Source organism: Hyperoodon ampullatus (genome assembly GCF_949752795.1).
Source record: "Hyperoodon ampullatus genome assembly, chromosome: 5".
NCBI lineage: Eukaryota > Metazoa > Chordata > Mammalia > Artiodactyla > Ziphiidae > Hyperoodon > Hyperoodon ampullatus.
The window spans coordinates 39073139-39085803 of NC_136918.1; the positions used below are offsets into that span (position 1 = coordinate 39073139).

The window sequence follows — 12665 nt, forward strand, 5'->3', positions numbered from 1 at the left end:
TGAAGGAAAACTTATGAGAATTAGTGGCCCAGGTAGGAAACTAATGAATTTCTTTTTTTTTTCTTTTTTCAATGTGGGCCATTTCTTAAAGTCTTTACTGAATTTATTACAATATTGCCTCTGTTTTATGTTTTGATTTTTTTTGGCTGTGAGACATGTGAGATCTTAGCTCCCTGACCAGGGATCAAACCCGCACCCCCTGCATTGGAAGATGAAGTCTTAACCACTAGACCGCCAGGGAAGTCCCTGAATTTCTGAATATAAAAAAATTAACTAGGGTATTGCTTCTGATCTCAGCAGCCATGTAAATAGGACCTAACTTCTCAGATTTCCCTGTATTTACCTCTTCTTCTCACTGGAGAAATGAAGGAAATGATGCTGATGATGAGTTAAAGGGCTCAACAGCTAAAAAGCACCCTGACAATAGCCACAGGAGTGCAAGGGAAGAAGTAAAGTTTTGTTGTCTAATTGAATCAAAAACACCACATTCTCTTAGTATTGATCTAAAGACATGGAAAGTCACTTTCAGAAAGCTAACATTTATTGATTTCATTTTGTTCCTTAAATACCTAACTATACTGTCATGTCAAGACAAAGAAAATTTCAAACAGCAACTGTTATCTGCTTTTTCATCTCTTCCTCCATCACCCTCTTCTGTCCTGTGCTGCTGCACTGGTTACCTTCTGCATCAAAACATCTTTCATGTCTCATAAACCTACAGGAAAAAAAATTAACACACTCAAAGATTAGAGAATACACATTCTTTTTCCAGGCCCTTTTTTTTGGTGGTGGGGGGGTGGTGGGCACAGACTGTAGTTCTAGTAAAGTGTGTTAAATTTTTGAGAGTCTGAGTTTATTTCTCCCTTCTAGGATTATGTGTTATCTAAAATGTATCTCTATCTATATATCTCTCAAACTTTGACACCTGAAGAACTTGTCAAAAACTCAAAATTCCTGGGCTCTACTCATAGAGATTTCTGTTTCATGCTCTGAGAAACCATCAGGGATCTACATTTAAAAAAAGCATCTCAGAAGAATATCATGCATTTTCTTAAAAAAATAAACACTGTCATCATCTCTTTTACTCATTCGGCATTTTCCACTTTTCAGAATGCTTGCGCATACATATTCAGTTCTGTGAGGTAGATGGGAATGATTATTCCCATTTGAGGATAAGAAAAAGACTCACAGTTTAGCAGTGATTTTCTCAAGGCCTCACTATACACCCCTCTCTGGCCCATTTCTCTGGATTCCTCACCTTAGCTGACCTTTTCCTTTTTGGGTGTTGAACTGCAAGAGGCAAGGAGTCCCCAAAGCCAGCCAGTACTATTTGTACCTTCCTTCCTCAAGAATAAGACAAGCCTTGTGATAGCCAAGGAAGGAAAAGACGTAATTTTGTCTGTGAAATGTGAACAATTCCCAGATGTTCCCATAACATTTCCCATATCATTAACAGTATTAACAATTAATTTTCAGTAATGTCCCTTACCACATCCAGATGTGCTTTTGAAAATGTATTTGGCTGGATTCACTTTTGGAGAAGAGGTCTTGTGTGGTCGCCTGCGTGTGTGTGTGTGTGTGTGTGTGTGTGTGTGTGTATCTTTTTCCCGTTATGTACTGTTAGAATCCCAAGTTCACTGCCCTTATTCAGGCACACTGAACAGCTGCAGGGGATGTGGTGCCCCCCATTGACAGCTGGGATTCCCCCCTCTCAGGGTGCCTGACCTATTTAATCCTCCCAGCTGTCTGCCTCATAAACCTGTCTGCCTGTGTTATGTCCAGCTGCAGCATGAAAGGTCCAGGTCCCCAGACATGGTGGGGCTGTTTAACACAGTGCTTGCTCTAAACAGCCTCACAGGCCTCAATTCTTCTCCTTCTACTAGGCCCACAGGTTTGTGCCCACATCTAGAGAATTCCTGGGCCCTCTCCACAGCCCACATCCACTCTCAGTAGCTGCCAGGGCCTTCACGTTCCTTGCCCACTTTTAGGGTATTTCCAACATACATGTTTCTGCTTGGAAATCATCCATGAACTCTTTTGGCACTACCCTTGATGCTTAGTGGAATGTCTGTTAAGGGGAGGGACTAGGGATATTTGAAGACTGATTGAAGAGAGATACTAAGTATGACTAATAGCCACTTCCAGGCCTTAGCATGACTACTCCTTTATGTTTCCAAATTTTTTCATGCTGCATTTTAACTTGGGTGACATTATCTTCTCCGCTGAGTTTTCTGTTGCATCCAGCTGTCACCACAAGCACTCCTGGAGACCCGATTGCCCTCCACAGCTGGTTGTTGACTGCCCTTGCCACAGTCACCCTCTCACTCCACCTCCATCCTCCCCTCTGTGCAGGGTGCTCACCTGGTTCCTTATTTTAAGGATTGAGGCTGTTTTGCACGTTTCCTGATAGAAACCAGAAATCTGGGTTCCTCAAATATGGAGACACTTTTTCCTGTTCCAAAATGTGCTGAAGGTGGACCCAACAGGCCATTGTTACTTTCTCCAGTGTCCGCTGCCTTCCTTTCTAAAAAGAGAATTCTTTGTGCTTCAGCTTATTGGACAGACGGCAGACTGCTTTGTGGGCGCCTCACCCCTAGCCCCTCTCTGTGTACCCGGGATCCTTTAACGGGCCAGTAGTGTTTTCTCTTGGGGGAGGGATGGGACAGAGCCGACCGGAGCTGCAGTTCCTTCGTTCTGCCTCTGAGAATTTCTCATACAAACCTCAATCACGTAGGATTGCGTAGAGAGGAGAAAAGGGGAAAGATAGGAGACGGAGGAGGGGGAGAGGGGTGACGGGAGGGAGGGGGAAGAGTCTGGGAACAGAGGGCGCGAGGGCGGGGAGGAGGACCCGAGCTCTCTGCGCTTCCTTGCGCTCCGGGAGCCTGGCCCCCAGGCTGGCCCCACCTGGGCGCTCCCAAGCTCTCAGCGGGTGGGCGAGCAGTGCCAAAGGTACACCGGCGGCCGCCCGCTCTTCTTCCCACCCTCCGTCTCGGTGGCGGTCGTCCCTGCCTGGAGTTTCCTGTGGAGCTAGCGCTCCAACCCAGCGAGCCGGCTAGGCAGCGGCGGTGGCGTCCAGGAGCCGGTGCGGCTCGGCGCGCCTGGAGCCTCAGCCCCCGAATGGGACTCAGCCGTGAGCGCCCCCTCCGGGGCCTGGGGAGGAGGCGGCGGGGGACACGCCGCTAGCCCGCGGCTCCGAGCTGCCACCCGCGCAGCAAGTTGGCCGAGTTGGCGGCAGCCCGCACCTGCTTCCTGGCCCTGGCCCCAGAGTCTGCGTCGGGCCCCGAGGGCCCCAGTGGTACACTCGGCCGCCTTCCGCCCCCCAGACCCGGCGGCCTAGGGGGCCCCTCTTGCGCCCCAGGCGCCAGACCATGGTGGGCAGCTCCGAAGCGGAGCCGCAGCCGCCTGGAGCCGACGTCGCCCGCAGCCAGCCCCCGCCCCACCCGAGCCGCCGCGCGGGTGTTCGCAGCGCGCGGGTCCCTTCCTTTCTCGGCTGGGATGTGCCGCGCGGGACTGAGTGATCGGCCTCGCGTCCGGAGGGTAATCCCCATCTGATCTGATGCCTGTGAGCCGCCGATTGCCGGGCCGCGCGAGCCTGGGGGCCCCGGGCAGCGCGGCGATGACCTGATCCCGAGCTCGCTAGGGCGCCCCCTCCTTCCCTCGCTCCCTCTGAGCCTGTGCGGAGGGCTGCTCGGTGCGGCGGCCCCGGGCGGACCATGGCGGGGAGCTCCAGTTAAAGGCGTGTGGGCGCCGAGCTGGAGAGGAGACCTTCGGCATCGCTGCCTTTTGAGGGGGCTTATTTAAACTACTGAGTCATTCCAGGTTTAGGATTCCCTAAATAATCACCAACTGTGCCCGTCTTGTGCCAGAAAGAAAGAGGAAAGAGAAAGAGCACCTGCTCTCGGGACCCCGCGTATCCGCGGCGGTCGCCTCTCGCGGGTTTCTCCCGCAGGGGTGCCTGGCCCTCGAGGATCTCCCTCCCTCCCTTCCTTCCTCTTTCCCCGTCCCTCCTTCCCTCCCCCCTCCCTCGCCTCCCGCGCCTCCCGCTCTCCTTGCAGCGCTGCTGGCGGGGAGTCGCGCTCGCCGCAGCTGGAAACAGCTGCCCCCGCCTGGCGCCCCTACCCCGACTCCGGCTAACCGCTCCCACTTCGCGCCTCTCGGAATTCCAGAACTCGGGCGGCGGGCCCCGGGAGAACCGCAGCCGGTGCGATGCATTCCGTAGACCTCACCCAGCCGGGACGGACCTCCTAATCTCCAGAACTGCGGGCCGCAGGGAGTTAAATTGCTGCCTTCCTCTCCTCTCTTGCGGTTGGTGGCTTGTTTTCTAAAGGAACGTTTTATTCACTTTTTAGTATTTTCTGCCGGGGGCACGCTACCCGCCCCGGTCCAGACTGCTTTGTAAACGGGTTTTAGATGTCTGTATGTGTAGATATACTTTGGACACCTTACAACGCTTGCGCCTCTCCAACAGGGGCACGGCTTGTTGTTTTGGACATCCTTCTTCCCTTTCCACTTGGTACTCCGAACGGAGTGTGACCAAACTCCCCACTGCCCCTTGGACGCGGATCGCCTTGGGGTGCAAGAGTCTAGTTAACAGGAAGGCCTGGGACCGCCCCGCCCCCACCGCCAGAGGTTGGGGAAGTTTACATCTGGATTTTCACACATTTTGTCGCCACTGCCCAGACTCTGACTAACGTTGTGGGCGCCGGGTTTTCGGTACTGCGGCCTTCTCAAATATTAGCACTGCCTCCACGCGCCTGCCCTGTCCCTCCAGGCCGCCGAGGTCCTGCCCTAGCCCCGGCGGAGCGTGATCCCGAGGGCGCAGTGGAACCCGGGGCCTGGGGCCCGCGCTGAGCAGCTATGGCTGCAGCGATAGCCAGCTCCTTGATCCGGCAGAAGCGACAGGCGAGGGAGTCCAACAGCGACCGGGTGTCGGCCTCCAAGCGCCGTTCCAGCCCCAGCAAAGACGGGCGCTCCCTGTGCGAGAGGCACGTCCTCGGGGTATTCAGCAAAGTGCGCTTCTGCAGCGGCCGCAAGAGGCCAGTGAGGCGGAGACCAGGTCAGTAGAGGTACAGACGGTGGGCTCTCTAGAGGCTGACACCCCCCTCCCCTTCTGAAAAGCACCTGGGGGCATCCATGGAAGAGAACCAGGATCCCCCTCTTCCATTCTGGGCCCCGTTCTCCAAAAATGTTCAGACATCTTTCGGTCGCTCTCTGTTAGTTAATAGCGCCTTGTCCCATATTCAGGAAAACACTTTATACCTTGATGAAACCACGGTTTGACTAGAATGAGAGTTACATATATAGATGCTCCTGGTCCCATAAAGCTTGTAGAGTCCTTGAGGGCAGTGACCACCTCATTCTCCCTCACTCTCTCTTTCTCATCCATCCCTTCATCCGTCCATCCATCCATCCATCCAGCCAGCCAGTGTTTAATCTGCCTACTGAGGACCTAAATATAAATAAACCTTCCTCCCTATCTCTCTCATAACACTTAGCACAATTCTTAACACATAATAGACGCTTAGTAGACACCAGATGAACTTAAATTTACTGTCTTTTTCTAAATCTTTCTCTAGCAACACATCATGTCCAGTCTTTCTCACATTCTGATCAATTTCTCACCTCCCCATTTTTACCCGCGCCCTTTCACTTCCTTTTACACAGACCTCCTTTTCCTATTCTCTTCCTCCCATTACTCTCGTTGTTTCCAATGGCTCTGCTCATTAAGTTTTCTGTCCTATTCCTCCCATCCTTTGCACACTCACACTTACTCTTGGGACATTACGGGAACAATGTAGTATCTGCAGTTTGGTCTCAGGGAGTGCAAAGAAAACTTTAGACTTATCAGAGATCTTCTAGGCCTGGCCTTTCTGAAGCTGATTCTCTTCTTTGGCCCTAAATTCAAATGGTTGGTCTTTGATGTGTCTCTGTTTACAAAGGGAAATTGGATACCTCAAAATTTCAGAGTGATTATTCCCATTTTAAGCCAGGCTACCTGGAGAGAATGAAAGCAGAATTTCTAAGGTCTGTGCTTCCATCAGACTTTATTGATCCTCTGGGTGTGGCCCACCGGGTCATTTGCAATCTGCAGATGATCTACCCTTACTGTGGACAACTGAAAGGAAATACTGTCTGGAGAGAAAGCTTGCTCTGTGATCAGTTGACTAGTTTAGGTTAGCATCTTTGCAACTCTGACTGTGATGTTCTCCTGGGTTCCAGGAATGAAGCATATGGGCTAGGGTCATTGGGTGAAGAAAACACTTGGAAAGTCTGGACAAGTGGGGCTCAGAATTAATTTAGAAATTTGGGATTAAGCCTTATGAAAAAGCCATCTCACCTCATTTTTCCATTGAGCTTTCATGACGTTATTCACTCCCTAGTGGGCTCATTTTCTTATTCCGTGATGTTGATGAAATAGTAAATTTCAGGAGTAAACAAAAATAATTATGATCTGAAGGCAGGAGCCAGTAAAGCCTATTATTTTATATTCAATTAATATGGCCTGTTCATTTTATAAAGGGAAGATGTATGCAAAATACTAGAGTTATCTCTGCACAGTAAATAATTCATATTAGGGGGAAGTCAAATCCCTTGTATTGTGCAAGGATCATTTGGGGGCCATTTTCTCTCAAGGCTTATGTGGTCTGCAAGGGACTTCAAGGCTCTGAATTCCATGTGACTCTTATATCTCACTCTCTGAAGTATGTTCTTGCACTCTAGTTGGGATAATGATGTTTGTGAATAGATCCTACTCAGCCTCCTCAGTTACAAACAAGGTCATCAAGATGATAGGTAGATTGTTTTTGTGAATAGATAAGATAAACTTGACTGATCTTTGTTGAAGTTGATTTGGAGATGAGTGATATGCATGGCTTAATTTTGCATAAGGAAATTGTTTCCTGTGACCTTTTCCTTAACATCTCATTAGAAAATAGAGAATTTGAGGGAATTGCTGAGTTTATTGTTCTTTTCAATGTTCATTTAACCTTTCCCTCTTTTTCATCCACTTGGTGTACATTTCTGTAAAGAGATCATGACTGGTGAATTCCTTTAGCTTAAGTGTCACAGTAATAATCTGGCAGAGAGGTGACAGGACCTGTTAAGACATGCCCAGTGCAAAGGCAGCACACATGTTTCTGTCCACCGTGGACTTCAGTTTGTTATGAAGCTTAGCTTAGAAACATGGGAGTGTAGGGTGCAGCAAAGCTTTTGGGGAAGATGATAGTGTCCTGTTATTGTTACTAACAAAGCCAAACAATTAACCTGTTGATTTGCTGTCAGTGACTATGATTCATGTAGTAGGGGATGAGCCTATATAGAGAGATATAGCACCTTCCACATCTCAATTTCAGAGAGGATTCTTTAGTTGGATTGGGAGAAAGTTGCTAAACACCAAAAGGAAAAAAACTATCTGAGCAAATCTGTTTTACAAGCACTTTGATGTTATGTTCACTTAATATTTGAGTTATCCTTGAACTCACTAGCCTTTCTAAGCTATATTCTGTGAACTACAAACTGAGTCACAAATGGTAAAGTGGAATAACTTGTACTGATAAAGAATTTCCACTCTGAGTTTCTGTCGAGACACAAGTTCCATGGACCAGACTTGCCAGGGGAGAGAGACTGAAACAGTGAAGCTAAGTCAGGTATTGGATGGGAAAGGCCACACTTGTATTTCTGATTTCAGGGCTGACACATTGAGTGTCTCTTAATCCTTGTCTTAGCTCACCAAGTTCTGATACATATCATGTTGAAACCTCATAAACACAGAGGGAATACTGAAATTACACAGTAAAGATCTCAGATTTCAAAATCATGATATTGCATTATGAAAATGTGAGAATTGGCAGGGCAAGACCTCCTGTTGTGCAGTTACAGGACCACAGGGTACCTCAGATGCTTTGTGAATGCCCTCCCTGGAGCACAGTGATGGCTTACACTGGGATTGTGTAGCAAAATCCTTCCTAAGATAAGAAATCCTTGAGCCATAGCAAGTTGGTGGTTTATACAAGATTGCACAGCTAGATTGTGGAAAGATTGGGGCTAGAACTTGATCCAGTTGATTCTTCTTGCCTGTGCACTTCACAACACAACACAGAAAAAAGTGGTATGATGAACCGGGTGTCCTCTGTCAGAGAATGGAAATAATTTTGTGTGTTATTTATTTTTACCATTAAGGATTGTTATCATTATTATTTTGTAATTAGAACAGGAATACGGTCTCATAGAGGAGGTTATGGGTAGAAGGAGACATAGGCAATTGGGATTCTAAAATGACCATCCTATGCAAACTATTATATGTAGGATGGATAAACAACAAGGTCCTACTGTATAGCACAGGGAACTATTTTCAATATCCTGTGATACTGAATAATGGAAAAGAATATGAAAAAAATGTATAGTATGTGTATAACAATCACCTTGCTGTACAGCAGAAATTAACACAACATTGTAAATCAACTCTACTTGAATAAAATAAATTAAAAAAAAAATAAAGTGACCATCCTATAGCAGCCTGCATTATAAAAGTAAATCCAACAGTGAAGACATACAGACAGTGCAGGAATAGTTAACCCCTTAGGCACTGTGCGGGCTGTAGCTCTTTAGAAATGAAATGTTGGAGACCTTGAACTGGCACGTTGGCCGAAGACACTGAACCATAAAAAAGCCTTTAGAACAGTTCTGTTTGTGGACTTTCTAATAAAGAAAGGAGCATTCCTATGGTCATTATTACTTGAATAATTATTTATATGTGAAATACCTGTATGAGCCAGACCTGCTGGAATACTTGCTTAAATGTTGATACCACTTAATTTGCCATATCTAAGCTATTAGCACATCCACGTGAATTACATGGCTTATTTATTTCCAATATTTGTTTTACTTTTGAATAGAAACATCTGTACAAATGATTGACTCCAGAATTATTTATGTTTTGACTCAGGAGTTGCTGCAGGTAATGGATAGCATTCACCATCAGGAAGGGAAAGGTGTTTATAGAATCTTTGAATTTTGGAGCAGCCAGGAACCTTGGAGGTCATTCGTATCACTCTTTGAGTTTTCAAATGAGAGCCTCTCTGGAAAGTACAGAGTGGTTAGATAAGCCTAAATCTATGTATTTTAAGTGATTTTGTGATTTTGTTATTTTTCTATATAATTTAATTCCTTCCCTCAAACCAGAGCATTAAAAAAACAGAAGTAATCAGGAAAATTCCTCACCTAAAAAACATTAGATGTTTTTCATAACTTAAGTTTTTGGTTTTATATTACCTCCCTCTTAAAGAATGATGTAGTATATTTATACCGACTGGATAAAATAAATCAAAGAAGTTATTACAATTTTACTAAATTTTGTTGATTTTCATTTGTCATTTTTCTGAGCCCCTGTTTCTGCTTGTTTCTGAATCCTTGTTTCTGTTATAAAAATTGAGGTTACTCAAAATATTTTAGTATTTTTCTGACTTGTTTTGGTAGATGTATAGTATTTAATAGCATACTCATTCCAAATTTTACTATCAAATATATCCTTTGATGTTGATGAGGGAAGCATCACAGAAAATAGAAACTTCAAGAAGAAAACTGACAAAAAAGGAGAAATGCTTAATCATGTAATTTATGGAATATAAATTAGATTTTTATAAATTGAAATAATTCTGGTCAATATATAGATCAAGAATACATTCACATGACAGGTGATATTTTACATTTATAGCAAGTAGTTTTATTGTATTTTCTCCTTTAAAAGTATGACTCATATCTGAACTAAAAAATCAGCCTAATTAAATGATATTTGGCTTAATGTCTTGTTAAAAAAAAACCCAGGCTTTTCTCTTTAGAAACCCACCCTAGGGTTTAAACTGATATTTTGTATGTGTTTTTTTAATCCTGTTTTCTCTACAGCAGTGCATTCTCATCAACAAATTATGTTTCCATTGTAAGATCGTTTTAAAATAGCAGGTACTGTGATCTCTTGATTTCTTTCATCCCACAGAGATCTCATCAAGCCATAACTCAGGATTAAGTCTTTAAGTTTTAATGAAGTTGATATTCTTGAACAGACTTAGAAAAACAATTTGTAGGAAATGAGGCAGTCTGTATTTGAGGAAGCAATAGGAATATTTTAGAAGATCTTTAGAAACTAAAGCTTTGTCTCATACAATTATATTTTAAGGAAAGTACTGGGCTTACTAGCCAAAAACTATTGCTTTTAGTCTTGTTGAGAGCATATTTTTACATAGATATTACAGTGTTGATTTGGTTTGAAAAATTTGTTAATAGTAATTAGTCTTTTCTTGTCTCTTTCTTGAGTACTTTGTCATAATGTATATTCGCTATGACTTCTTTCTAGAATTATTATAGATTTTACGAGAACTCTCATAAACAGTCTCATTAGACATAGGAGACCAAGTTAATATACTACATTTTGGATTCTACCTGATGGCCTACCCATCAAGCTACAGAGCTTTACTTGTTGTCCAAAGAGAAATGCAGCACATCTAAAGGGCTCTGACAGACATAGAGACACAGACCTAGAGAACGACGTATGGATACCGGGGCAGGGTGGTGGTGGGATGAATTGGGAGATTGGGATTGACATGTATACACTAATATATATAAAATAGATAACTAATGAGAACCTACTGTAAAACACAGAGAACTCTACTCAGTGCTCTGCGGTGACCTAAATGGGAAGGAAATCCAAAAAAGAGGTGATATATTGATATGAATACGTACAGCTGATTCACTTTGCTGTACAGCAGAAACTAACACAACATCGTACAGCAACTATACTCCAATAAAAATTAATTAAAAAGATAAAAAGTTAAAAAAAATAAAGGGCTCTGGTTCTGAGGCCACTTTCTAAGCATCTGTGAGAGGGAGGGGCCTTAGATGCAAAATGTCTCTAAATTAATCATATATGATAATAACTTTTAATGATAACTTCCTTGACTGTATAACTTCAGAATTTACGGAGTTTCTTCACAACTTCTGCCCCTTTTATTCTTCATAACGATCCACTGACATAGCCCCATCTTTGAAATAAGAGAATTAAGCTTCAAAGTAGCAGACAGACTTGTTCAGGTTTATGGAGTCAGGAAGTGGCTAAACTGTTTCAGAAACCCCAGCCCGCACCCTGCGGATCATCTGTATTTATCTCCCACCACCTCGAGCTAAGGAGGCTGAATCTGAAGAACTCAATGTGATTTGAAGCTGGGACACTCCAGTTGGGGGGAATCCGATGAACAGTTCAAGGAAATGTGGAGGGTCATGTTACTTTGCTCTGGGTATGATCTGGAGCCCCCAGGGAGGATCTCTAGTGAGGAGGAGGAGTGAAGTGGGAAGGCTGCTGGAGGTCTGCAGGCCGGTACTGCAGAAGCAGTTCTGTGGCTGTGTTGTCATGTGCTGTTCCCAGGCTCCTGGCTGGGATGTCCCTCTCTGCATGCGGGAGCCTCGGAGATGTCAGGGGTGTCATCTGGGACACCTAAGGACCCACTGGGAGACTTGGGTCCAGAGGGGAAGACTTTCTTGACTATAAACATAAACAACTGCTTCAGATGTTTTCAAAAGTAAAGAGGTTAATAACAAGGTCAGGAGAGCCCTGTAGGATTTAGCCTTTACAAAAAAAAAATTTTTTTTTAATTTAAAATTTTTTTTACAGTTAACTGTTTAAGCGACTGTGTAGCAGAGTGATTAAGTTCATGGACGTTGGTGTGGGATCTGAATCCAAATTCTGGAGATATTATTTGTGAGAACATTAGGCAAGCTTCTTAATACTTTGAGCCTCAGTTTGCTGATTTGTAAAATGAAAATACTATCTCTAGCATTTGTTCAGGAAACATGTCTCTGAGGAAGAATCATGTAGGCTGAGTTCTGAAGGGTGAGGCAGGCAGAAAAGGATAGAAGAATGTTCAAAGCAGAGGAGGATAGCTTGCATGAGACTGAGGTGAGAGGGAGTTCGGTGCTTTTGAAGAAGTTGAAGTGTAACTGGAGTGACGGGAGCAAGGGGTCCAAGTGATGTTGGGAAGCTTGGCAGGGCTGAGTTGTGCAGGGCCTTGGAGACCCTCAGAGAGGTTGCATATTTTAATCTAGGGTCCAAAGAGAGTCAGAAGTAGGTGGTGATATAATGTGGCTTGCATATATTTTTTTTTTTTTATGGTACGCGGGCCTCTCACTGTTGTGGCCTCTCCCGTTGCGGAGCACAGGCTCCGACGCGCAGGCTCAGCGGCCATGGCTCATGGGCCTAGACGCTCCGCGGCATGTGGGATCTTCCCGGATCGCGGCACGAGCCTGTGTCCCCTGCATCGGCAGATGGACTCTCAACCACTGCGCCACCAGAGAAGCCCGTGGCTTGCATATTTAAATGGACACTCTGGCTTTGGAGAGGAGAGTGGATTGTAGGGGAGCCAGAGTGGAAGCTAAGGAATCATAAGGAGGCCAGGGCAGCAGTCTGGGCCAGCAGTTCTCAAAGTGTGGTACGCAGGCCCTGGAAGCTCCTTGGAGACCTTTCAGTGGGTCCACAAATTTAAAACTATTTTCATAATGATATTTCCTAATAATACTAATTATTCATCTTTTTTCACTCATTCTGTCACAAGTGTCCAACGGAATTTTCCAGAGACTAGATGATATATCCGCAATCACCTGAAAAGGCTATTAAAATTTTC

The 12665-nt window shown here is 45.0% G+C and overlaps 1 protein-coding gene across 2 annotated transcripts in view; it reads left to right on the top strand.

Annotated features, from left to right (window-relative positions):
• The window catches only part of FGF12 (fibroblast growth factor 12), a gene marked incomplete at both ends in the record, with an annotated part of 355334 nt that overhangs the window by 101042 nt on the left and 241627 nt on the right, over nt 1-12665 (top strand). Inside the window, one exon of one of the 2 annotated variants that reach the window (XM_079705461.1) lies at nt 4858-5056. The exons of the other annotated variant lie outside the window; for it this stretch is intronic. Within the exon in view, the coding sequence (XP_079561587.1) occupies nt 4858-5056 (199 nt within the window). Of the gene's footprint in view, nt 1-4857; nt 5057-12665 lie in introns of those variants that run through there. 2 annotated transcript variants of the gene reach the window in all.